Below are 24608 nucleotides of genomic sequence, written 5' to 3' on the forward strand. Positions count from 1 at the left end.
GAGCTTACCTTCAGAGAGAGTTTTGACGAACTGATCGCTCCATTTCCTTGAAGTGCTATAAATTCGGATTGCATTAGAACACACACCTGGTGCAGTGTTTTCAAAAGAAAACGTGAGCAGCTTTGCCGCATGTCAATGGATCGCAATCCTTTGTCCCTAAACTGCAATACATTTAAGAGCGCTTTAACTCCCAGACTCATAAGCCGTTTAACTTCAAACCGCTCTAAAGAACTTGTATACACTAATAACGGCGAACAATTCGGAAAACAAGTTGCAATTTGATTAACCATTGCATGTCAGGTGGTATGAACTGGCTCTGTAGTGGTGTGGTTTGTGCGCTCCCATAGTTAAGACCGTCTGGGAGAATTAACCTAAACGAACTTTGGGTTTAGGTAAATAAGGATGGAATGACGCGGACCGAGAACGCCCGTATATAAAGAAAAATACGATATACTTTAACACAATTAAAATGGTTTCTAGGTTAATGGAGCTCTTCCCGAAATTAAGTGTGTGGCTCTGAAAAGAGCCGTTGATTTCGATATATGTGGTCTTATTTAGAGCTGGTGTACTTGGTAACTGCCTTGGTACCCTCGGACACGGCATGCTTTGCCAATTCCCCCGGTAATAAAAGTCTCACAGCAGTCTGGATCTCTCGAGAAGAAATGGTTGAACGCTTGTTGTAGTGAGCAAGACGAGAAGCCTCACCAGCGATGCGCTCGAAGATGTCATTTACAAAAGAATTCATGATTCCCATAGCTTTAGAAGAAATGCCCGTATCGGGATGAACTTGCTTCAACACCTTGTACACGTAGATGGCATAGCTTTCCCTCCTGGACTTTCTGCGTTTCTTTCCACCCTTAGCTTGACTCTTAGAAACGGCTTTCTTGGAGCCCTTTTTGGGTGCAGGAGCGGCTTTCGGTTCAGGCATAGCTGTATACTGTAACAACACAAAAAACTAAACGTGGCATCTGTCCGGGTTCCACATTTTAAAGCCAGTCATGCAAATAACCTGTTCTGAAGCGTCAGGCGTATCCACCAATGAGAAGCAAGCAGACGTTTCCCTCCTGTCAGGCACGACCGTTTCGTTAATGAATAGGATAACATTCGCACATGCTCGTTTGCATTAGACTGTCTGATTTCAAAATACGTTTTTTTTCCACTGCTTTAAATCAATATTTCTCCCTGCTTCCCAATATATGTTAATAATCCATTAAAGGAGAATCGACAAAGTAACGTGCACATTACCACAAAAAAAAATACAATTCGCGGTGATGGAGGAGAGAATGAAATAGTAGCTCGGTTATCCGTATGCGGGTATGCTTAAAACGTAATAGATTGGACTCGTATACTAAAGTAATGGAGACGACTGCTTTCGGTATGGAGCCCCGCTTATCTCGAGCTGTACAATGAACGATCACAAAAATAATTCACGTTGTTTAGTACTACAAGAAAGTAAATGCAAAATAACGGAGAATATGTATGTATGTATATAATATATATCTTCCTTTGTCCTCAAAACACCTTTTTTCCCCTGTATAGCGCCTTGAACAACAAAAATTTCTAAACCGCAAACGTCTTTGCCAAGGCAGTGTTAAATTGGTCAGTGCAGAGAAAAAAAAAAGTAATGTATTTATGCACTGAAACCAGGGAAGGAGACATAATGTGCTAAAATAAATAATACGCATATGTATTAACGCAGTACACAGACACGATCAGAATATTAAACAATGAACGTTGTATTTTTTTTTGTTGTTCGGCGCTGAATTTTTGAACTTGAAACATTGTCCAATGGTGTTCGAGGGCCATGTCTTTGACTCTCCCGCCAGTCGAGTGACGTAGCTGCACATACGAATCAGCAGTCAGCTCGTGTTGCTCGTCGCGCCTGAAGGAAGCCTTTATAAAAGCGCCACACCAGCATCTTAAGCATTCAGTTTCAGAAAGTCGTTGTTTGTATATCAACATGTCAGGAAGAGGAAAGACCGGAGGAAAGGCACGCGCCAAGGCTAAGACTCGCTCTTCTCGAGCTGGTTTGCAGTTTCCCGTTGGCCGTGTTCACAGGCTTCTAAGGAAAGGCAACTATGCTGAGCGGGTGGGTGCCGGTGCTCCCGTTTATTTGGCTGCTGTGCTCGAGTACCTGACCGCTGAAATTCTTGAGTTAGCCGGTAATGCTGCCCGCGACAACAAGAAGACTAGAATCATCCCTCGTCACCTGCAGTTGGCTGTTCGTAACGACGAAGAGCTCAATAAGTTGCTTGGTGGCGTGACCATCGCTCAGGGTGGTGTGTTGCCCAACATTCAGGCCGTGCTTCTGCCTAAGAAGACTGAGAAACCAGCTAAGAGCAAGTAAACTAAAACGATAAGTTCGTCAACCCCAACGGCTCTTTTCAGAGCCACCCATTTATTCAGAATGGAGCTTTTTATATCCATCGATGTATTGTACCTTTTCATAGCCAGTATATCTTGACTCTGTGTCCTTTTATCATATGCTGTGAGTGTCACTTACTCGGTTTCTAGCATGCGAGTTCCGGAAGAGTCATTTTTCTTTTAATTTGTATAAAGGCTTGATTGGAAGATCCAGATTTAGCTTCAGAAACCTCATCAACATGATGATCTACCTTGGACTAATGCTTGTCCATTTCCTGACTGAGATAGCAACTTCTTTCTGGGGTTCTGCTCGTCGTGGACATTAAGTACAAAACGGCCAATATGTACTTTTTTATGCTGCACAATTCTCATTTGTAGTGCTTGAGGATAATCCTACCTCTTACGGTTTACTTAATCATTCAGGATAAAATGTAATTGGAAACCAATATTAAATGTGGATTAACCTTGGCTCGGTTGTATGTGAAGATATGTTATTTTCTAACCCGTTTAATCGGGATGTAAAAGCAGGAACAAACCCTAGCCAATTTTTCAGTCCATCACAGGGTAAACCCACACCTAGGGTCAATTTAGCGTTGCTACATCACCTAACGTGCATGTCTTTGGCCAGTGGGAGGAAACTGAAGCACCTGGACCAGTGTTTCCCATCCTCTGTCCTGGGGACCCCCTGTGACTGCAGGTTTTTGTTCCAACCACATTCCTAATCAGTGGCAACACCTGATAACACTGAGCTAATTAGCTGGGTTGGTTTTTTTTTCTTCGACATTCAGAAAAGCACAGCACCATGATTTTTACATTTATAAGACATTTGGAAATATTTCTGCTTTTGCTATTGATTTAAATGCTTAACTCTCTTTTGCTGATTTCATTATACTTTGACCTTTGTCTGTGCAGTGTTCCCCCTTTGTTGTGTCTTAATAATGACAATTAAAAATGAGCAGATCAGACACCCAGGCAAACAACACTAAATAATCAAAGGTTGCAACTACTTTAGTGTCAGACCCACTAATTAGTAAATGTATTAATTAAACAATTGGAACACCTTGAAAAGCAGAATGAAAATCAAGATGAAAATATTGTTAAAAAGAAAAAAATACATTATTCCTATATAACTGCTTGGTACATTTTAATATACTGTATGTGTGTGTATTTTTTTTTTTAGCAAGCTTAGTTTTCTAATTTCTATATTGTTCCCTAAACAGAATTTGGGAAATATCAGTTCACTTAATTAGCCAAGGAGTTCAATTAGAAACAGAAGCGGGTTGGAACAAAAAGCTGCAGCCACAGGGGGTCCCCAGGACCGAGTTTGGGAAACACTGACCTTGACAAAACCAATACAGGCACAGGTACAGCATGACAACTCCACACAAGGAGGACTGGGGGACAGGAAGTCTGGTCTTTTCACTATGAGGCAGCAGTGCTTCAACTGTGCCACCCTTTAGCAGAATCAGAAGTTGATAAATAATCATCTAATATATTTTGTTACTATACAACATTGTGTTGCTCAGTTTGGTTTGAAAACTGCTATTAAATGTAAGTTTGCTCAAGAGGGAGTTTTCACTTGTCTTCAGAATATGTATGTGAATGTCAAGGCCTTCTCCATTGTTTCCTGCATTGAGGGGTGACCATTAGGGTGAATGGCTGGCTAAAAGTTTGCATGAGCTGGAGAAGTTGACACCTTTTCATGTCCTGGTGTGGCAGTAATTTTCACTTGACTGGCCTTCCAAGCCTAAAAACAGATTTGTCATAAATATGTGGATTGATTAAAAAGGCTGACTTTATTTAATATATAGAGTAAGAGTCATATTTCAAGCATTTTGAATCTGTTGACTGCACAGATAGAATGAAAGGCACTATATAACAGATATGAAAGGTTCTAGATAGATAGGAAAGGCACTAGATAGATAGATAGATACTTTATTAATCCCAAGGGGAAATTTCACATAATCCAGCAGCAGTATACTGATACAAAGAAACAATATTAAATTAAATAGTAATAAAAATGAAAAAAAAAAAATGAAAAAAATTAAAATAAAATTAATGTTAGCATTTACTCCCCCGGGTGGAATTGAAGAGTCGCATAGTGTGGGGGAGGAACGATCTCCTCAGTCTGTCAGTGGAGCAGGACGGTGACAGCAGTCTGTCACTGAAGCTACTCCTCTGTCTGGAGATGACACTGTTCAGTGGATTCTTCATGATTGACAGGAGTTTGCTTAGTGCCCGTCGCTCTGCCACAGATGTTAAACTGTCCAACTTTAATCCTACAATAGAGCCTGCCTTCTTAACAAGTTTGTCCAGGCGTGAGGCGTCTTTCATCTTTATGCTGCCAACCCAGCACACCACCGTGTAGAAGAGGGCACTCGCCACTATATTACAGATAGAAAGACACTATATAATGAATACGATATTAAAGGTACTAGATAGAAAAGAAATGCACTATATAACAGACAGATAAAAAGACACTAATAGATATGAAAGGCACTATATGATAGATAGATAGATAGATAGATAGATAGATAGATAGATAGATAGATAGATAGACAGACAACAACCCACTACAAACACATAAGGTTTAAAAAAAAAAGATGAAAATTTCCAACTTGGTCAAAGTTTAAAGCCCAGTCACAATCAGGAATATGAAGGATTGTTATCATAGTTATGAAGGAGCTTCAGTAGCATTTCTTGACACAATTCTGTGGAATAATTCATTGGCTGAAAGTACTTGGTGATAGTGTGTTATACAGAGGGTGTGCAGTATTGTACAGAATGGCCACTAGTTTTGTCTTCGTTTTCTCCTCTGCCACCACCTCCAGTGACTACAGAGTTCATCCCATAACTGAGCCTGCCTTATTAATAAGCTTGTTGATTTGGTAGTCGTGTCCTGAAGTGATGTTACCCGTCCAACATACCACCGTTCACAGTTATCTATAATTCCCTTTTTTTAACCTGCATATTCAGTTTAGGGTCCAAGAACAGCTTGAGTCTATCCCAGCAGTCTTTGGTTGCAAGACAGGAACACAACAACAACAACATTTATTTATATAGCACATTTTCATACAAACAGTAGCTCAAAGTGCTTTACATAATAAAGAACAGAAAAATAAAAGACACAATAAGAAATCAAAATAAGTCAACATTAACACCACCTGGACTGGGTGCCATTCCACTGCAGGGCAAACACAGGCAAGTCAAGTCATTAGGGCCAGTTTAGCCATGCGAATTATTGGAACCCATGTGTCCTTAGGACTGTGAGAAGAAAATGGAGCATATGGAGGAAGCCTGCACAGACACAAGGAGAAAATGCAGACTCCACACAGCGAACAGCCAGAACATGATCTTCAGTCTACATATTGTGAGGCAGCAGTACTATTGTCCCACTGCCGCACATCACAGTTAAAGAATATAAAAAGATGCATTTTTGTTCTGTGCAACAATCAGACCTCGATTCTACAGTTATGTGATATCTTAATCAAATTTCTTGTTGGGCAATTTTAATTTCAGAATCATGTTTGGTCTGGTTATGTATGAGGTGGACAGATAAAGTAAAAGAAGATCTGAAGGAGAAGGTCTTGACTGGAGAGGAGGGGCAGGACTGAGCTGCGTGAAGAAGGCCGATCAAGCACATCCACCCCACAAGAAAGTTAGTAAAGATGAAAAGGAACAAGAATATAGTTTAATTGACAGGATTTCCAAAAAGAAGTTGTTTCTTTTACAAGTGTCTGTCAAGGATCCCTAACGAAAATCAAGTTAACTTTATTGCTGTTGGTGTGTTAATATGAACTTGTACAGAGCTCGGATTTTATGTGGATTTTTGGATAAAAGATACAAACACTCTTCGGCATCAGTTATCGACCTCTTTATTATCAGTCTATCGTGAGTCCAGTGAGAAATAACGCGCAGTCACGGAATATTTGTAACGAAATTCGCGTTCGTCTCGTAATGAGTGACAGTCTGTCATTTATGGGGTGCTATTTGTTTGTCTGGTCATTCAGCGGCACCTTCATTTTAAGATATGGTACATGCCCCGTTAACTATGTCTCTCCTTTGATGTTTCTAGAGTTGGCAGCTTTAATGTTTCCATTTTTTTCCTTCTAAAAAAAGTAATTTTGTGAAGGCAGAAAGCACACTTGTCATGTCTCTTTACGCATGTAACAGGCTGATTGAGTCCACACGGTTCTCACCAGTCTAATATGAGGGGCTGAGCCGCGGCGAGCTATACTAATCTACTGAGAATTCGAAGTGTGAGAGAAATGGCAGAAACTGCTCCAGAAGCTCCCGCCGCTCCTCCGGCAAAGTCACCTAAGAAGAAAGTGACATCGAAGCCTAAGAAGAAAACCGGCCCTAGCGTATCTGATTTGATCGTTAAGGCAGTGTCGGCTTCAAAGGAGCGCCATGGGCTCTCTTTAGCTGCGCTCAAGAAAGCTCTTACGGCTGGCGGCTATGATGTGGAGAAGAACAACGCTCGCGTTAAACTGTCCGTGAAAAGCCTTGTGAACAAAGGTTCTCTTGTGCAGACCAAAGGTACCGGTGCCTCCGGATCCTTTAAAATCAACAAGAAGCAGGCAGAGGCCAAGGAGAAAACTACAAAGAAAAAGGCGGCCCCGAAGAAGAAGCCAGCGGCGAAAAAGCCCGCAGCTGCTAAGAAAGTGAAGAAGCCGGCAGGTAAGAAACCTGCAGCAGCCAAGAAGACCGCAAAGAAGTCTACCGCAGCCAAGAAACCCGCCAAGAGTCCCAAGAAAGCGAAGCCGGCTGCAAAGCCTAAAAAGGTAGCAAAGAGTCCGAAGAAGCCCAAGGCAGCCAAGCCTAAAGCGGCCAAATCGAAGACTGTTAAGAAGGCGGCGCCGAAAAAGAAGTAATTCGTTTACATGACTAGAACTTTGTACAAAAACGGCTCTTTTCAGAGCCACCCATATCCTCAAAAAGGGCATAATCTGTTATGTTCGGTTGTATTGGCTGTAGTGCGAGTGCTCGAGTTGTTTCAGACCGAGTGCATTCAGTACTTTGGGCTCTTTGTCCCTCTCCCTTGCATTGGCAGACATCCGCAATCTTCAATACAGTAGTTTAAATATTTATAGTGTTTATTGGGTATTAATTTGCGTATAAACTTCCCCAGTTGAGCATTTAGGCGATAGGCACACTCTACAGGGAGCTTTAGTGCCGGTGATTCATTTTGTGAGTGCGTGCATACAAGCTTTGCGTGTTGGAAGAAAGCCTATGCCTGTCCCTGACTTTGCTCTTTAGACAGGTTTACAGAGTCGCAGTGATGGAAGTTCCAGCTCTTTTAAGCTTCGGCTCCCTTACAAGAACCGACTTTTAGGGCTCCCGAATGGCTCTTCATTTAGTATTACTCGGAGCCTTCTATTTTAGCAATTATGAATGCTTTGTGTGTTAGCACTTTTGTTTTCGTTACAATTGTTTAACATTTTAATAAAAAAAGAACCACAGCAATCAGTCTGTAGTGCAAGCTGACATTCTGAAGTACCAGAAGCGTCAGCTCGGACGGGTGTGGTGTTCCCATCAAAATAGTCTGCCTGTATGGATTCGCAGCAGAGGCTGACGCGTCGGTTCTTCACGTTCGCTACAATAAATAGTCTGGACACTGACAAAGTCAAGCAAAACGACACCTTTTATTGGCCAACTAAAAAGATCACAACATGCAAGCTTTCGAGTTAAATCGGGCAAGATGGAAATTGAGGCGGAATGGGCAGTTACTTCCCCGATAGTGATGACCGATGCAGAATATTTTTGGGATATTGCTGGGGTAGGAGAGTAAAAGGATTTAATCTCTTAAGAGAAACGTTGGTGGCTCTGAAAAGAGCCGTTTGGTACGTAAACGAAAAAAATCCTGTCCTTAATTTAAGCACGTTCTCCCCGAATGCGGCGAGCCAGCTGGATGTCCTTGGGCATTATAGTAACTCTCTTAGCGTGGATGGCACACAGGTTAGTATCTTCAAACAAACCGACCAAATAAGCTTCACTGGACTCCTGCAGAGCCATGACAGCAGAACTCTGGAAACGAAGATCGGTCTTGAAATCCTGGGCAATTTCTCTCACCAGTCGCTGAAAAGGCAGTTTGCGGATAAGCAGCTCGGTGGACTTCTGGTAGCGGCGGATCTCTCGCAGAGCTACAGTGCCGGGCCTGTAACGGTGAGGCTTCTTCACTCCTCCGGTAGCAGGGGCGCTCTTACGAGCCGCTTTTGTGGCGAGCTGTTTTCGCGGAGCCTTGCCGCCGGTGGATTTACGAGCCGTCTGCTTTGTTCTTGCCATTTCACCAACTTACAACAAACAGTCAACAGTAAAGAACTAAGTAAATAAAATGATGGAAAAGCCACACGAGGCGCATTATATTGAGGTGCTATTGCTTTCTGATTGGGTGAAAGCAGAAGGGGCGTGTATGCTTTTTGCACACGACCCTGACGTCTCATTTCCAATTCGAGTTTTTAAAAACGCGCGCACAATTTGAATGCTTTCTTGCGCGCCTTTGCTGTTAACAGAAAACGAGCGCTTTAAACACCATTTAGCCCCTCCCACCACAGTGCTGTTTTTTTTTCCCTGCCCCACTCAGTATGGGCTCCTGAGCTGGCCATATACAGTGTATATATATGCCTTCGTCCTCCATGAGACAAGAATGATTCCAGTCCAGAATTGCCAGAGAGGGAGAACACAGTTGAGTATACTTATTATATTATCAATAATGTTTCAATATTAATTTGGAAGGCAATATGAACAGGAATGTGGAAACGATTGACAAATTGTGACTGTCCAGGTAGGCTCCATGCTCTCTGGTTCCTCCTGGGGACCTCTTGAACTCAGAACTGTTGAAAGTCATAAACCAAGATGAGCTGGATAAATGAGAACACATACGGTTATCTAGGGGTTGGTGCAAAGTGCTTTTATTAAAAATCAAACCAAGTGTTTAAAAGTGCAGTGAGCGCTTTGAGTAGTGAGAAAAGTGCTATATAAATGCAAAGAATTATTATTACCAGTACAAAAATTAACTTGCAGATTTTATTGCTTTATTTATGGAAGATAAAAATCCAAATAAATAATCCATATAAACAGACTAAACCAACACAGTCACCAGGTCCTTGATTTTCCTCCCCTCACCTGAGTTAAGCGCAACTTTCACTCCCTCCTGTCTCCCCAGCTCACCCCATGGCTTGCTCAGCCAGTGGACACACCAGCAGTTGCAGTCCAATCCTTGTCTTGGCTCCCTCTATCGGCATCTGCCAGAGCGCTTTGAGCCAGCTGTCCCTTACTTTCCTGGTGTCCCTTACATCCCTTAGTAGAACTCCACCACCATTGTACCCAGTCCTTCTTTCGATCGGCAGGCAATGATCCACACCTTTAACTCAGATCTTTTTTCTTTTTTTTTTCTGTGGGGCTACTGACCACTCTGACTCTTCTTATCCCTCATGCGATGGGGGAACCTACATTTTTCAGGCCCTGAAACTTAAACTGTTATGGGGGCCCCTTTCCAACCACCAAAGAAGTCTGGGTAACCATTGTTATCTTCTTCAGTGGGGTTGTTCCACAACAGATCCCCAGAAATTTAAAAAAAATTCAACAACTACATCTCAGATTTTGATTAAAATTTCTGTACTAAATTACAGTATATTTCTGATATTATAAAAAACCTTTCTTATACAGTAGACAAAAAAATGGCTTAAGCAATGTGGACTAAAGTCGCTTCTGGGGTCCCACTAGGATTAGTGGCCCTGAAGCTTAAGCTTTATTACTTTCATAGTACATCTGCTCGTGACCAATGCTGCCACGCTGGTTTTGGGCCCCCGTGACCCTAAACATGACTAAAGGGTTTATAAAAATAAGTGGAAACATTAGCAGTGACAATTGTTTTTATTATGGACACAGCATAATATCATCTAAAGTGTCTTTCATCTCACGACCCTTAACCAATTAATAGAACAACCAACTGTTTATTAAATCAGAGTAAATGATCGTATGTCTCTGTATGTCACATATTCACTTTCCCAACTCTGAAGAATTATATACACTGGATTTGTTTGTACTTTGGAACTAACATAAGTTGTTTACAATAAGAGGTTGTCATATTACATTACTTTTTTGTGCTGGACTCTGTCAGATTTGCTGACTGTAATCGCTGATCTCAATTGAAACTGGAGGGCAAAGGAAAAACAAGCCAGAAAACTATATTTTAATTGTCTTCTACTGCCCTCTAGTGGACATCCAAAAGTGAAACATTGTCATCTTTTAATTTTTTCATTACCTTTTTTCTATGGAAAGTACTGGCACCTGCAAGGAAAACAAAGATTTCTCCAATTCTGTTCTTCCGTCATTTTTATGCCTAGTATCCTCAACCAGCCCAAAATTAAGAGTGAAATATTAGTGCCAAGCAGCACTCAGTGATGGTGACTGAAAAGACTACTCCCCACCTATGAGAATACATTAAATAAAAAGAAATCAGTGAAAGGATGTGTACACTTTGTCCCAAAACTCTTGTTATAAATTAATCCACTGTCCATGTAGGGCTTAAGAGAATTGCAAGGTAATGGAGAACATTTAGAAAAAAATTAAGCACTAATGGAGAAATGAATGAAATGAGCTAATTGGATTATGCAACAGTCTGCTACTCCAACATTAATGTCATCTTGACAAAATGAAGAGCCTTACAGGCAAAAATATTGTAGCTTTTGTAGTCTGCCACTTAATATTCCACCTATTGCCACAAATGTGACAAAGTGTGGTACTTGCGATAAAAATCTTAGGGTATTCACTTGTGCTACTGGAGTTCATACATGTGGCTTGTATGCTCAGAGTAAATTAATGACTATAACCCATTCACCTCAGGGAAGCAATCAGCACATGTTCTGCTGTTGTTAGAGAAGGATTTTTTGGTCATTGAGGCCTAAAGGGTTTATGCCTCTTCTTGTGTAATTGAATTTAGTATATTTATAAAAAAACATTTAAAACAACCAACATTGACCAATGTGCTGTTCATTAGAATAAATAAGGTAAAAAGAACTACATTTTAAGACCGGGTAAAGTGAAACAGACAAACACATTCAGATACTAAAGGGACCAATTCTAATTAAAAGCCAAAGAGCTGTAGCAGACCTGACCTAAAGAGGGCAGATTGTTCCAAAGCCTAGGAATGGCTGTTGCAAAAGCTCACTCACCTTTAACCTTTAGTTGAGCTCTTGGCACTACTGAGAGGGTCTGATCAGACGATCTAAGCTGGCAAGTTGGAATTTTAAGGTGTAAAAGAAGCAGAAAAGTGCTGACCAATTTAGGCACTTAAAAACAAGCAACAATATTTTAAAATCAACCCTGCAATGGACCAGAAGCCAATTAAAGGAGGCTAATACTGCATTTATTTTTTTAGCTGAGAAGTTCTTGGTCAGAATTTTCAACTGTAACACTCCATTAAATGAGAGTCCTAACTCAGAAAACTGGGGCTGATCTGTTAAGTTTGAGTTTGTTCCTACTTCACATTATGACATGAATCCGATATGGCGACACAGACTGCAAACTTTAGCGAAAGCTGTAGTATTATATTGGTCATTGGCATTTCCGTGTATTTGTGTCTCATTAAGTTAGTTGCTCACATAGTACTGTCACTTATCTGTGGGCATGGTGCTATGGTCTTCGGATGTGATGTATACCTCATAATGCGTTGTTCAGTAGTTGTCCGTATTCCAAAAGAGCAAGCACAACAAAGGTTTTCCTAGAGGCATCCATGTTGTTTTTCTGACTATTCTACTGGAACATGGTCAACTCATTCCCAGCTCTGACATCTGACGTAAGTGGAATGCAGCATAAAACAGGAGAGATATGGTCTCGCTTACATGTGCGACAGCCTGTTTGTTTTTCACTCTACCGAGTTGTGTGCACCGTAGATATGAGTGATGACAACACTGTTGAAAGCAGTTTATACTTCTGCATCAGGCCTCACTTTAGTTACGTGCCGGAACACTAGTTGGAGGTGTGTGAAGCACTCAAGAAAAGCAAATAATTAATTGAAATGCGCAGTTTTTGCTCTTTAGGAATCTCCGCTCGTCTTGGTACACATTCTCGTCTGTAGGCAAATGCATTTGTCCCTCACATTTTTCCAGTTTTTTATACATTTGCTGACTTTTAAATCGGAAGTCGAATGGAAACACATTTCAGGAAACATTGTTACCAAACTTGCCTACCTAAGTTGTAGGGGTCTGTGTAGGGTTCGCCTTAACGCTTTAACGCAACTACATATTTGGGGAGGTACGTGCCTGGCTACATCATAGGTACGCCATAGGCTACATGGGAAATAGTGTAGGCTTGATGCAGAAGTATAAATCAGCCTTAAGAGGGCAGGATGCACATCTCTGGCGTATTTTTCTACTGTCCACTGGACTAGAATGTTCTCTTTCTAACATATTTGTACTTTTTAAAGTGATTTATAATAGGGTGCACACCTTGTACAGTGCATGCTGAAGAGGTGAGAAGATACGTCAAAGTTATTGGTTCCAGAAAGACTTTATCTTCACTCCATGCTTTCTACCAATTGTTCCTTTTAGTTGAGTATTTCTGTTTTAAATGTTGAAATAAGCTGGATGTGCTGCAATTTTGAAGTGCTATTGTCTTATTGCATACTTTGCATTCGAGATTAATTTGATTGACTTCCGATCTTTCACATCCAACCCAATTTCTGACAACTGAATTAAAATTACCGGCTTTGTTTGCAGCAATCTCTTTCATCCGAGAAACGGCACTCATCTCCATCTTTACATTAATACAAGTTTTGACTGTACACACGTGGCCAGCTGATCAGATTTGGGTGTTTGGTAGCCCATATTTTTTTCACCTCCATTGGCTTATTCAGAATTCGCTCAACTCTCTAAATGTACAAAATTGGTACTTAAAGAAAAAAAGATGTGATTTTCATTTTTGAATACCGCTTTAAAACACGAATTCAAGTTAAACTATCAAAAAAATGCCCAGCCCCAATCAGATATTAAGTTTTGTAATATTTTTTTTTTCTTTAAGAAAATAAAATTTATTTAGTGCTTCAATACTTCAAAGGACAGGGCACATCTTCCTATTAGTGTGGCATGTAATGTGTTAATCAGAGACGTATAAATCGCAGAAACACACAAATTAGAAGGACAAACGTTTTATTGCTAAAGACAAATTTGAAAAACAGTGAATTTGTGTCATTTGTTTATTTGTTTTTAAAACTAATATTCATGAGTGTAACCCATAAGCGAAGGCACATGTCATATATTTGAATGCTGTCTCACAGTTATGAATGTATCGAGAACATGTAACGACAGCCTGAGTCGTTTTCAAATCCTGGATTTGCACACAGGCGTAAACAGCAATACCAAAGTCCGATCACTCATGCAAGAAACCTTGACAACAGGAAAACAACGTCTGTTTAACAGGAATTTGGAAATAAAGGATTTATGTACAACTGACAAGTCTGATTTCACACTTTAAAGTTGGGACAAATCTAAAAAATGGGCAGATTTGGAGGATCTGGAGAAAGCACAAGGAGTTTGTAGCATTTGAAAGTATTAATTTGATTCTTCTGTTAAATAATACCTTTTAGCAAAATGTTTTTTTTAACCAGTTAATGATGCAAATATAAAATATTATAAGAGCAAATGTTACTTTTTAATATATATATATAAATGATTTGGATAGGAATATAAGTAACAAGCTGGTTAAGTTTGCAGACGATACCAAGATAGGTGGATTAGCAGATAATTTGGAATCCGTTATATCATCACAGAAGGACTTGGACAGCATACAGGCTTGGGCTGATTTGTGGCAAATGAAATTTAATGTCAGTAAATGTAAAGTATTACACATAGGAAGTAAAAATATTAGGTTTGAATACACAATGGGCGGTCGGAAAATCGAGTACACCTTATGAGAAGGATTTAGGAGTCATAGTGGACTCCAAGCTATCAACTTCCCAACAGTGTTCAGAAGCCATTAAGAAGGCTAACAGAATGTTAGGTTATATAGCGCCTTGATGTGTGGAGTACAAGTCCAAGGAGGTTATGCTCAACCTTTATAATGCACTGGTGAGGCCTCATCTTGAGTACTGTGTGCAGTTTTGGTCTCCAGGCTACAAAAAGGACATAGCAGCACTAGAAAAGGTCCAGAGAAGAGCGACTATGCTGATTCCAGGTCTACAGGGTTTGAATTATGAGGAAAGATTAAAAGAGCTGAGCCTTTACAGTTTAAACAAAAGAAGATTAAGAGGAGACATGATTGAAGTGTATAAAATTATGAAGGGAATTAGTCCAGTGGATCGAGACTTGTATTTTAAAATGAGTTCATCAAGAACACGGGGACACAGTTGGAAACTTGATAAGGGTAAATTTTGCACAAACATTAGGAAGTTTTTCTTTACACAAAGAACGATAGACACTTGGAATAAGTTACCAAGTAGTGTGGTAGACAGTAAGACGTTAGGGACTTTCAAAACTCGACTTGATGTTTTCTTGGAGGAAACAAGTGGATAGGACTGGCGAGCTTTGTTGGGCTGAATGGCCTGTTCTCGTCTAGATTGTTCTAATGTTCTAATGTTACAAACCTAAAAGATTGGTTTTCTGAAAGACCAAACTTTAAAGGCATGTGTTGCAAAAAGAAATTCAAACAGTTTGTTTAAATGGAAATATCCTGAATTTTCTTGGATTTACTAATTTAACAATACAGATATAATTATGTTTGAACTTTTATTTTTAGTGTGGATTTTAAGGAGTATTTTTTAGTTACTGGATAGAATACATTTAGAATGTGTACGTGTTAAGATAAATCAGGTAGTTCATGATATATCATTCTTTATAAACCTTATGCTGAAATACCCCTAAATTTGTTTTTACAGTTAGGGGACCCCCATTTGAAAATCAAGGGAGCACTGATAATGGCTCTTACTACTGTATCTACGCTCTTAAAAAGAACAAGTGACATGCACTTTTAAAAGTGATTACTTAGAGGGATGCCATAGCTGAACCATTTTTGGTTCCCAAAAGACCCATCCACATGAAGGTTTCAGGAAAGACCCTTTATTTATTTAGATCCATAACAGACTCCTTGCAGTAAATTGCCATCAATAGCTGGTAACAGATCTGTGAAATGCCAATGTCACGGGTCACACACATGCAAGTAGGAGGCAGCTAAAGGGTCTGAGTAAGCATAAAAAAACTTCTAAACAAGGGGCGGCGGAGTGTGCTGACCGTCTTTCTCAGTTTCCTACAGACCTTTCCTGGGAAATCCTGCAAGGTTCCAGCACCTCAGAAGACATCCCTTCTGGAGCTGACCCCTTTGCTGAAGTCACTTCTGAAGGTGGCCCCTTTGCTGACATCACTTCCAAAGCCGGCCCCTTTGCTGACGTCACTTCCAAAGCCGGCCCCTTTGCTGACGTCACTCCCAAAGCCAGCCATTTTGATGACATCAGTTCCTCTACAGGCCTTTAAAACCTTCATCTTGGGCTACTATAGTCAGTTCTGTTTTGGACTCTGTTATATGCACATTGTGCTACTTATTTCAAACCCCTTTGCAGCTAGGAAGAATAATATACGGGTGGCTTCCCCAAACCTTTATGATGTCTTGGACTCTTGATTGTCACACACGATTGTAAAAGACTCTTATGGAGTGCATTCAGTAACATAGGTTAAGTCCAGGTTTTCTTAATCTATCAGTGCCTGGTTAGGTAGCCTACATAAATTATTCCTGCCACTAAACAAAAAAGATTGTACTATTTTGAAAAAGAATTGCATTATTTTGAAATCATTATTGCATTACTTTGCAAAAGAATTTCGTCACTACACAAAAGATATTGATTGGTGTGGTCGGTATCATCATGCTGCATGTGCTCTCTACATCCTGTAGTGAGGGATACATTAAGGAAGTATCCCTGTTTAAAGCATCTTTTAATTTTGAGCAGCAGGAATTACTTTCAGTAATAGCCTACCTTACATGAAAGATCTTGGACAAGGGTTCAAGGGAGCGATAGCGGACCCAATCTGTCACAGTCTGTATATTAGTTAATATTTCTTGCTGTCTTTATTGCATGAGGTAACATAGCTTGTTAAAAATACATTGTACATTGAGAAGCCAATCAATATAATCAATTTTAACACAATTAATAAAAATTTAGCCACCTTCATCACCAAAAAAAACCAACCCAGACAATTTTTACCGTTATATCCAGTTCAGATTCTTGGGGTGAAAAATAACATTCTTTTAAACCATACAAACTTGTTCTTTAGTTCAGCTTTTTGATCTTCAAGTGAATTCCATTCAGTGAGCGCAGAACCAACTTTGGGATCTTTTTTGGAATCTTGGAAGGATCAACAGCCAACTCATACCTTCTCAGCGTCATTGCAACAGCAACCTTAATTTCATTCATGGCAAAGTTTTGTCCAATGCAGTTTCTACATTTTGGAGAAAAAAACTAAAATAATTAATGATTTTTCACTGTATGGCTATGAAAGATTGCCGTTTTTGTTATATGGATAAACTGGCCAGATACTGTAGCTACTGCCCTGATAACATCACACAGCAATGACACATTTATGATCAGTACCTGGCGTGTTCATTTCAAGTCCCATATAATTTGTTTTTCTCTTTTCATGAATTGTTCAAAATATGGACTTAAAAAGACATAAAAGGGGTGCTAGCCATTGTCGACTCCAAAATGACTCATAGTTAAAGGTGTTGTGATTTTTTTTTCTTCCAAACATGTACGTTTGTTTTTATTTATAGGAATCATTTGTACAATTTCAGCATGTTGCTTTGGTTTTTCTTGAAATTTATTATTTTTTGTCTTGATAGTGAAATTACCACAACAACATTTTGAAGTTATATTTTCCTCAAAGATAGTAATGAACAAAATGATTTTGCACAAAATTGGCAGCAAAACTCTGTGTTTCACTTTGTGGAAAAAAAAAAGCAAGTGAAACAAATAGAATTCCGCTTCCAGCACAATTTGTGCCAATGACACCGGAAGAAAGCTGTTTAGTCCACGAGGACTCATTTACATGCTTTATTTCTGCATGTGTCTGCCTGTCATTTAGAATTTAAATAAAGATCTCTAGTGGAGAAAAAACAAATTCACTGGACTTCTCTCCTGTCACGTGTACAGATTTTGTTGAGTTGCCAAACGTTACTTGTTAGTTTGATCCTCACTTTGCTAATTATGATTCATCTTTAACATTGTGAGTGTCAAGATTGTCATCAAGACACAAAAAAGAAACTAAAACCTTCGTGGCACTTGGAGAGTGCATATCGTCAACTCCTTCTGCAGGAATCAAGAAATGGGAAAGGACGGTCTCTACATAGTGGCGGTACGGGGGTGAATTCCTGTGTAGTGAGAATTTACTGTGGAAAAACACAGCAAGTAATGTGCACAATGGTGTGTTTTACTGAGTGTTTGTGAGGAAAATATGCAGAACGTCAAATTTTAAAATAAAACATTGTAACATAAATAGAACTGATTTCACATTGGTGTACAACAGATTACATATGTGACACAGCTTCAGAAAAGATCACAGGAATTTCAGCTTGTTTTAGTGATTTCTGTGTTGTACAATTGCTAAATCCCCTATTCATTTTATTGTTAGTTTTGCAAAAATGTGACCGAATTGACGCTTGCATGTTGCACTCATCACTATTCAGAGGTATAGCCATCTCATAGGGTCTTGTCACAAGTGTGGCCATCTTTTTTCACCTTTGCTATGGCCTATGCTTGTCATGTGATGTGATGATGCAATGCTGTGATGCCAGTTCCATCTTTCCATCTAAATGAAATGGCAGTGCCCAGCTCACAGTATCCTAGTTTTGATGAGAATCTCTGTACAAATGCAAATCATATTTTCTAGCATAGGTAGGGGTAAGAAATTCAAGTTTGTGTTAGGACCATTGATAACCAGCAATTTGGAATAAATCTTTTTATTTCAAGTACATCTCCAGTGGTATAACAGTTATCTATGAAGGATTTGTTTACGTTCTGCTGGTTTGAATCTGATAAGACATTCTTCAGCAATTTGCGTTTATTATACTATGTACTATGTACTGAATGGTTACCATATTTATTTTTCATTCCACACCATTGGGACTAGCAGAAAATACTTTTCATTGTTCTATAACAAAAAACTTGAATTGAAGTAAATTGAAAAAACAAAACAAAAAGAAATTATTATTATCACTTACACCATCCATCCTCTTCCGCTTTTCCGAGATTGTGTCGTGGGGGCAGCAGTTTGAGCAGAGATACCCAGACTTCCCTCTCCCTGGCCACTTCTTCTAGCTCTTCCGGGGGAATCCCGAGGAGTTCCCAGGCCAGCTGAGAGACATAGTCCCTCCAGCGTGTCCTGGGTTTTTCCTGGTGCCTCCTCCTGGTTAGACATGCCAGGAACACCTCACCAGGGAGGCTTCCAGGAGGCATCCTGATCAGATGCCCGAGCCTGGAAGTGGGGCTCGGCCGGGCACAGCCCAAAGAGGCAGCGTGGGCCCCCCTTCCCATGGGCTCACCACCTATGGGAGGGGCCAAGGAGGTCGGGTGCAGTGTGAGTTGGGTGGTGGCCGAAGGCGGGACCTTGGCGGTCCGATCCTCGGCTACAGAAGCTGGCTCTCGGGACGTGGAATGTCACTTACACCTACCTCTTTTAATTCGTCCATCTAGGTTCAAGAAACTTAACTAGTGGTTCATATTTTTTTTTTCTTTTGGAATGAAAGGAGGTAGTTGAGATTATAAATATATTAATATATATTAATGCTGTTGTTCGTCTGAAAAAGTTTTTGGATAGTTTTGTTCAGCAACATTATTGTCCAGTCATGAGTTTGTTTCCCCAATCCATTTGGTCCACAGGGTGTGAGCAGCTGGGAAGAACCCCAACGGGAACCCTTTCTGGATTGGGTACACTTATATACAGTACATACTTCATTTACACACAACTGAAGAATTTCGATTCACTAATTAACTTCACATACTTGTGTAGGAGCAAACCAATGTTGCCAAAGAATACACACAAAAACAAACAGCACACAGACCGTAGAGATGCCCGTAATCAAAACTGGATTCTGGGACCTGTGAGACAGCAGGTCTAACCACTATATCACCTACCTTACCCTGAACAGGACAAAAAAGGGTATCTCCCATATATAATGGAATTTTGTTTAAATTACAACATTATAGAAGTATGTTTTGTAATAGGAATAAATATTAACTTAGCATTTACCTTGGTCCAGCTGAGAATGGTATGTATGCAAAAGAATGTCTCTTAGCCGATTGCTCTGCTGAAAACCTCAGGGGATCAAACACCTTGATAAAAGGAGAATATAATCTTACCGGAGATGGGTATATAAATTCATATTCAGGTAGGTTGACAAGACATCTACTGGTCTCATATTTAAAATGTAACTCACTTCTCAATCAAGTAATTTTAGACAGCCACTTTACTGTGCATATTATTATTCACACATCCTTGCTAGTTGTTCATTGCTGCACTGATTACCAATCAAAATAGTTCTGTTAGAAACAGACACAACATCTGACCAATCAGCCAACAGTTGATCGTAAGAAATTCTCATAAGCCCTGTTAAAGACATTTATGCTGCATGCATGCCCAGTGTAGGCAGATGATTACATCATACATGTTTTCAGTTGTTTTAGTATGGATGAAAATACTTTCATAAATGGTGTAAAAATGCTAGGATGGATGGAGAAACACCACTTTTAAATGAAAATGTAGTAGTGTGGTGTAGCCATAGATGAGAAATGACAACCTGGGAGTAAGTAATCATTCTACAGATAGTTAAAAGTAAGAAACTTAAGAAAACAAGTTATCATATTGTCAAACCTATGTAATTTTTAGTTCAGGATGAAAAAAAATCTTTTGTTCTATAATAGTATATATGAAAATACACATATATAATACTGTTATATATATTAACACATGTGATGTTAGTGGTTGTGTAAGGCCTCATCCAACTTACGGAGAGTTTTCTTTACACACAGGGTGGAACACAAAGATGCAGCCTATTCTTAGTGTCGATGTCATTAACAGTTGTATTAATAATAAAAGAATAGCAAATTGTTACACTACACTAGTGTAACATTACTGAATTCCACTTTAATGTAACTAGAGAATATAATTAAGGAATGTTACTGTTAATTTCAAAGGCTGTGCTTAAAATGTTCCTCACCGTCAGTGATTCAAAAGTTCTCTGCCCTAAAACATGTTCATGAAAACAGCCATAATCTCTGCATTACATTATTGCAAAGTTGAGATACAAGGACATACAGTATGATCTATAATTATCAGGAACAACATCTGTGGTGCAGCTGCAAGTGTTTCTTGCTGAAAGAGCTAGCAGTACATTACTTTTTCATCAACTGCTGAATTGTGCATTTCACAGGATTCACAAATCCATCATGTCAGACTGAAGGAGGCTGTATGAACAATACAGCTCCACAATTGAAACTGGGATGTCCTGTTAGCTTCACAAGAATTAATTTGCTGCGGTTAAACTCAGGGTGAGGTTCCTTAAAGTGCACATGGCTTCATTTTTATGCACCATCCTGTAGTTCTGTATAATGATACCAGCATTATATCAGATAATTAAAAAATGTGCAATAAATGAAATTATGCAGATGAATAAGTCAACCGGCCAAGCATGACCTGCCAACATCCAAATAATTTACCTACCAGCAACCTTGCCTCAACGTTGTATATTAGTTGAAAAACAATCTGGTTACCTTATTCCAAAGATGATTGTCTCCACTTACCTCTGGATTCTCCCAAACACTTTCACATCTATGGATAGAGTAAATACTAACTCCAACATGAAAACCTGACAAAAATAATCAAATTGTGGTAAATTAGAGTCAACAGCATGGTAAAAGAGGTTGAAACCTCAAAAATGACCATAAAGCAGGCCAGAAACCTTCAATGGTCATTTCAGATGAGGTTTGCCTCAAACATGCTTAGCAGAGCAAAAAAAAAAAAGAAAGGATTCCAATACGTGATCTAGTAAGCGTAATTCTAAAGCAGAAACAAAAATCCAAGTAACAGAAGGAAAATAATAATACTCACACAAATTACAAAACAGTCTTAATGTTCTGCTATCGAGTCTCTTTTTCCTGACTAAATATATAGCCAGAAGGAGGACCCAGCAACAGTGATGTTAAGGTGGCCCTGCCTCCTGAGGCTCAGTCCACATTGTAAACAGAATGGCTGCACATTTATAGTTACAGTCCACAATTACTAAATCATAGACAAATCTAACAAAATTTATACAAAATATGAAATATAATCATTAAAAAATAACAAAAGCAATCCACTTTAGAAAAAGGACAAATGTGTTAGGTATGGGTATGTGTATCTGTGTGCCTGTCTGGTTGCTAGGGTTAGGAAGAAACTTTACATAAAACATGTAAAATAGGAGTCAAAAAAATCAAAAGAGAAAATAAAAATACAAAATAAGGGTCTAAAAATAAGGAAATTGGTCTTATCAGCCCAATCTGTTGTCCAATGTTATATGCCAGCAACAGCAGCATGGTAACAACTTTCCAGCACTCACTTGGGACATGTGAATGAGGTTTATATCTGTAATGCTAATAGCTGATAACTTTGCATGGTGGGTAATGAATGAAAGAAAATGATAATAAATCCGCGCACATATTGGGAAATCAAAGCCCAGATGTAACTAGGCTAGAGCGACTATACCAGGTCAATGTGACAGTGACCACAAGCGTCAAAAACAAGTGGGTCTTCCCGAAGAGGAAAAAGCCACTGTGAAAGGAAAGAAAAGAGAACAATTTTTTTGTGTTCCTCAGATCAGCCCTTCTAAAAGTACACTTCTCCCTGTGAGATTCATTTCATTTAAGTAGCAGTTTCTCAGAATAAATACTGCAATGAACAATCTTACATCCTTGTATCAAATTATTCCAATTTAAGGTCACAGGTGCTGCAGCTGATTATGGTGGCACTGGGTACAAAGCAGAGAGCAATGCACATGGGCTGCTGGTTCAATGCTTGGTTAAAGAAAAATGTATTAATCAAAAAATGTTAATTCTGGTAAACCATTTCTCTGTCAAACTTTTGTTAAAAAATTTTCATTTACTGAATTTGGTTCATTCATTTTGTATCATAGTGCTTTTAGCGTGTTAGGGCAATGTGAATTTCTCAATAAACTTAACATTAATGTGTGTGCGTGCACACATGGTGTGGTGTGCTCCCAGGTCAGGTCGAACCATGAACTATACAGATGGAAAACATATTTTTAATTAGCATGGCAGATTTTCAAGAGACATTTATAATCGTGCTTCTCAACATAGTAAAATTACATTGAACTGCTGAGGTTTCTACGAGAAAGTATCACCGGAAAAAATACATTTGGAAAAGAAGCGCGTGCAAAACTACACCATGACAGCACACCTGCACACACCACGTAGCCAGTCAAAGAGTTTTTTACCAAAAAAAATATGGTGGTTGCTTTGCACCTCCCTTATTTGCCAGATCTCGCTCCCTTTTTGTTTCTGAAATTAAAAATGAAACTGAAGGGATGAAGATTTACAACCATAGAAGAAATCCAGGAAAAAAACCCCAGAGGCACTAGACTCGGTAACAAAAGAGGAGTACTGGAATGGTTTCCAACAATTCTAGAAAAGCTGGGAGAAGAGTGCTGCAGCTCAAGGAGAGTATTTAGAAGGGAAATTCTGTAAGTTTTATATACTAGGAAGCTTTGCCCCCTGCTTGCTTCACTTGCCCAAGGGGTGTGCCTCTGCTGCTCCCGTTGTGAAGGGGGGGCTGAGCGCACACTAAGGAGATGCGGTTGGATCAGCTGCTGCCGCCAAGCTGCGTGTTCTGCTTGTTGCGCTGTGCATCGATCATTTAAAAGCCAGTACAGCAGCTGTCCTTTTTTCTCATTACCTTGTCTCGTGGGACGTTAAAATGTCTCCAAGAAAATCACATATCTTCTCCTTCCAAGCCTTCCAAGATTTTTTTTTATAATAGAGAGATATTCTATACATGTTTTTTTTTTTCTTTTATAACAACTCTGGGAATTTGTGTGCCCCCTTCATATACTATGCTTATAGGGAATCTCCAACCACTCAATTACATTACATTACATTTATTTGGTGCTAAATGTTTCACAGTATTTATTTGCTTACCAGATGCTTTTATACAAAGCAACATACAAAAGAGGTCAACATAATCGAGTAAACACCAGTGTGGCGTACTGTTGTGAAACAGGACAAGGTTACTTCACAAGCGAAGATCTTTAAATCAAACAGCACACCACAAGACCAACTACTCTTTCATTAGTTGCAAGGACCTACCAAGCTATTATCAATTAGTCACAGAACACAAGATACTTCTGATGCTTCCTAAGCATAGTGAAAGAGAGAGCATGTCAGATGGAGGTGAGCAGCTCATTCCTCTTGCTAAGAGCTACACATGAAAAATATCTGAATTGGGGTTTGATGCCACGCAGACATCACTAGATGATGTTCACTTGTAGACCTGAGTGGGCAAGAAGGAGCACTGGAACTCGTGAATGCCTCCATATACACAGATGTAGACCCACCGACTACTCTGAAGACAAGCATCAGGAATTTGAACTTAATGTGTGTTCTTACAGGGCACCAGAGTAGTCATCTAAAATGAAGAGACATTTGGGCATTTTGGCTGGTTGAATACAAGACATACCATTGCATTTTGGATCATCTGCAGCAGCTTTATAGCACGTGCAGGTACTCCTGATAATAGAGTTAATTTTCAGAATAAATTTCATAATGAAAAACAGAAAAAAGAGCTAGATATTATTAAAATAGAGATACTTACTTTTTCATAAATTATGGGGGCAGATGGCATATTACTGTTACAGAATGTAATCTATTTCTCTGAACATACTGTATATGAGGCACATTCATGACAAATTGTAAAATGAGCAAAAACAATTCCTTAAATGTACGTCAGCTACCAAACAAATGTGTTTGTGGTATATTGCATTTCATTTCTTAAAACTTTCTTTAATTTTTATCTCTTCATCCCGTCATTAGTTATCTCTGTAACCTGGCTATTGTTTTTATTGTATCAGAAACTGAAGCCTCAGCTACTTTAGACGTTTCTTCCAATGTGACTTGTCTGATGAAATTGGAAACTGTGAAGGCGTACCGTTTGTACAGTAAATGTTTCATTATGTAATTTGTAATTAATCTTCAATGAACTAACAGCCCTCCTGGC

General features: G+C 39.4%; 5 protein-coding genes across 5 annotated transcripts in view; 2 read left to right on the plus strand and 3 right to left on the minus strand.

Annotated features, from left to right (window-relative positions):
- Nucleotides 1-507: 507 nt before the first annotated feature.
- LOC120536325 (histone H2B 5-like) lies at nt 508-963 on the minus strand. The gene has a single exon (XM_039764650.1). The coding sequence runs from the start codon at nt 926-928 to the stop codon at nt 551-553; it is 378 nt and encodes a 125-aa protein (XP_039620584.1). The 5' UTR covers nt 929-963; the 3' UTR covers nt 508-550.
- Nucleotides 964-1885: 922 nt separating this feature from the next.
- Nucleotides 1886-2395, plus strand: LOC120536326 (histone H2A-like). Its single transcript, XM_039764652.1, has one exon. The coding sequence runs from the start codon at nt 1961-1963 to the stop codon at nt 2345-2347; it is 387 nt and encodes a 128-aa protein (XP_039620586.1). The 5' UTR covers nt 1886-1960; the 3' UTR covers nt 2348-2395.
- Nucleotides 2396-6616: 4221 nt separating this feature from the next.
- On the plus strand, nt 6617-7290 carry LOC120536327 (histone H1-like). The gene has a single exon (XM_039764653.1). The coding sequence runs from the start codon at nt 6633-6635 to the stop codon at nt 7236-7238; it is 606 nt and encodes a 201-aa protein (XP_039620587.1). The 5' UTR covers nt 6617-6632; the 3' UTR covers nt 7239-7290.
- An 892-nt stretch (nt 7291-8182) lies between these two features.
- On the minus strand, nt 8183-8767 carry LOC120536328 (histone H3-like). Its single transcript, XM_039764654.1, has one exon. It carries the CDS (start codon nt 8647-8649, stop codon nt 8239-8241), a length of 411 nt encoding a protein of 136 aa, XP_039620588.1. The 5' UTR covers nt 8650-8767; the 3' UTR covers nt 8183-8238.
- Nucleotides 8768-16396: 7629 nt separating this feature from the next.
- LOC120538363 (cytochrome P450 4A6-like) overlaps nt 16397-24608 on the minus strand; it is a 70633-nt gene continuing 62421 nt past the window's right edge. Inside the window, exons 10-12 of the mRNA XM_039767840.1 lie at nt 21146-21210; nt 19596-19678; nt 16397-16790 (exon numbers count right to left, since the gene is read on the minus strand). Coding sequence (XP_039623774.1) covers nt 16622-16790; nt 19596-19678; nt 21146-21210 — 317 coding nt within the window. The 3' untranslated portion in view covers nt 16397-16621. The remainder of the gene's footprint in view (nt 16791-19595; nt 19679-21145; nt 21211-24608) is intronic.

Source organism: Polypterus senegalus, chromosome 10 (assembly GCF_016835505.1).
Source record: "Polypterus senegalus isolate Bchr_013 chromosome 10, ASM1683550v1, whole genome shotgun sequence".
Lineage (NCBI taxonomy): Eukaryota > Metazoa > Chordata > Cladistia > Polypteriformes > Polypteridae > Polypterus > Polypterus senegalus.

What these genes read in the sequence shown, in the direction of transcription:
- LOC120536327 (XM_039764653.1), top strand. Translation starts at nt 6,633, where the DNA reads ATGGCAGAAACTGCTCCAGAAGCTCCCGCCGCTCCTCCGGCAAAGTCA.
- LOC120536325 (XM_039764650.1), bottom strand. Translation starts at nt 928, where the DNA reads ATGCCTGAACCGAAAGCCGCTCCTGCACCCAAAAAGGGCTCCAAGAAA.
- LOC120536326 (XM_039764652.1), top strand. Translation starts at nt 1,961, where the DNA reads ATGTCAGGAAGAGGAAAGACCGGAGGAAAGGCACGCGCCAAGGCTAAG.
- LOC120536328 (XM_039764654.1), bottom strand. Translation starts at nt 8,649, where the DNA reads ATGGCAAGAACAAAGCAGACGGCTCGTAAATCCACCGGCGGCAAGGCT.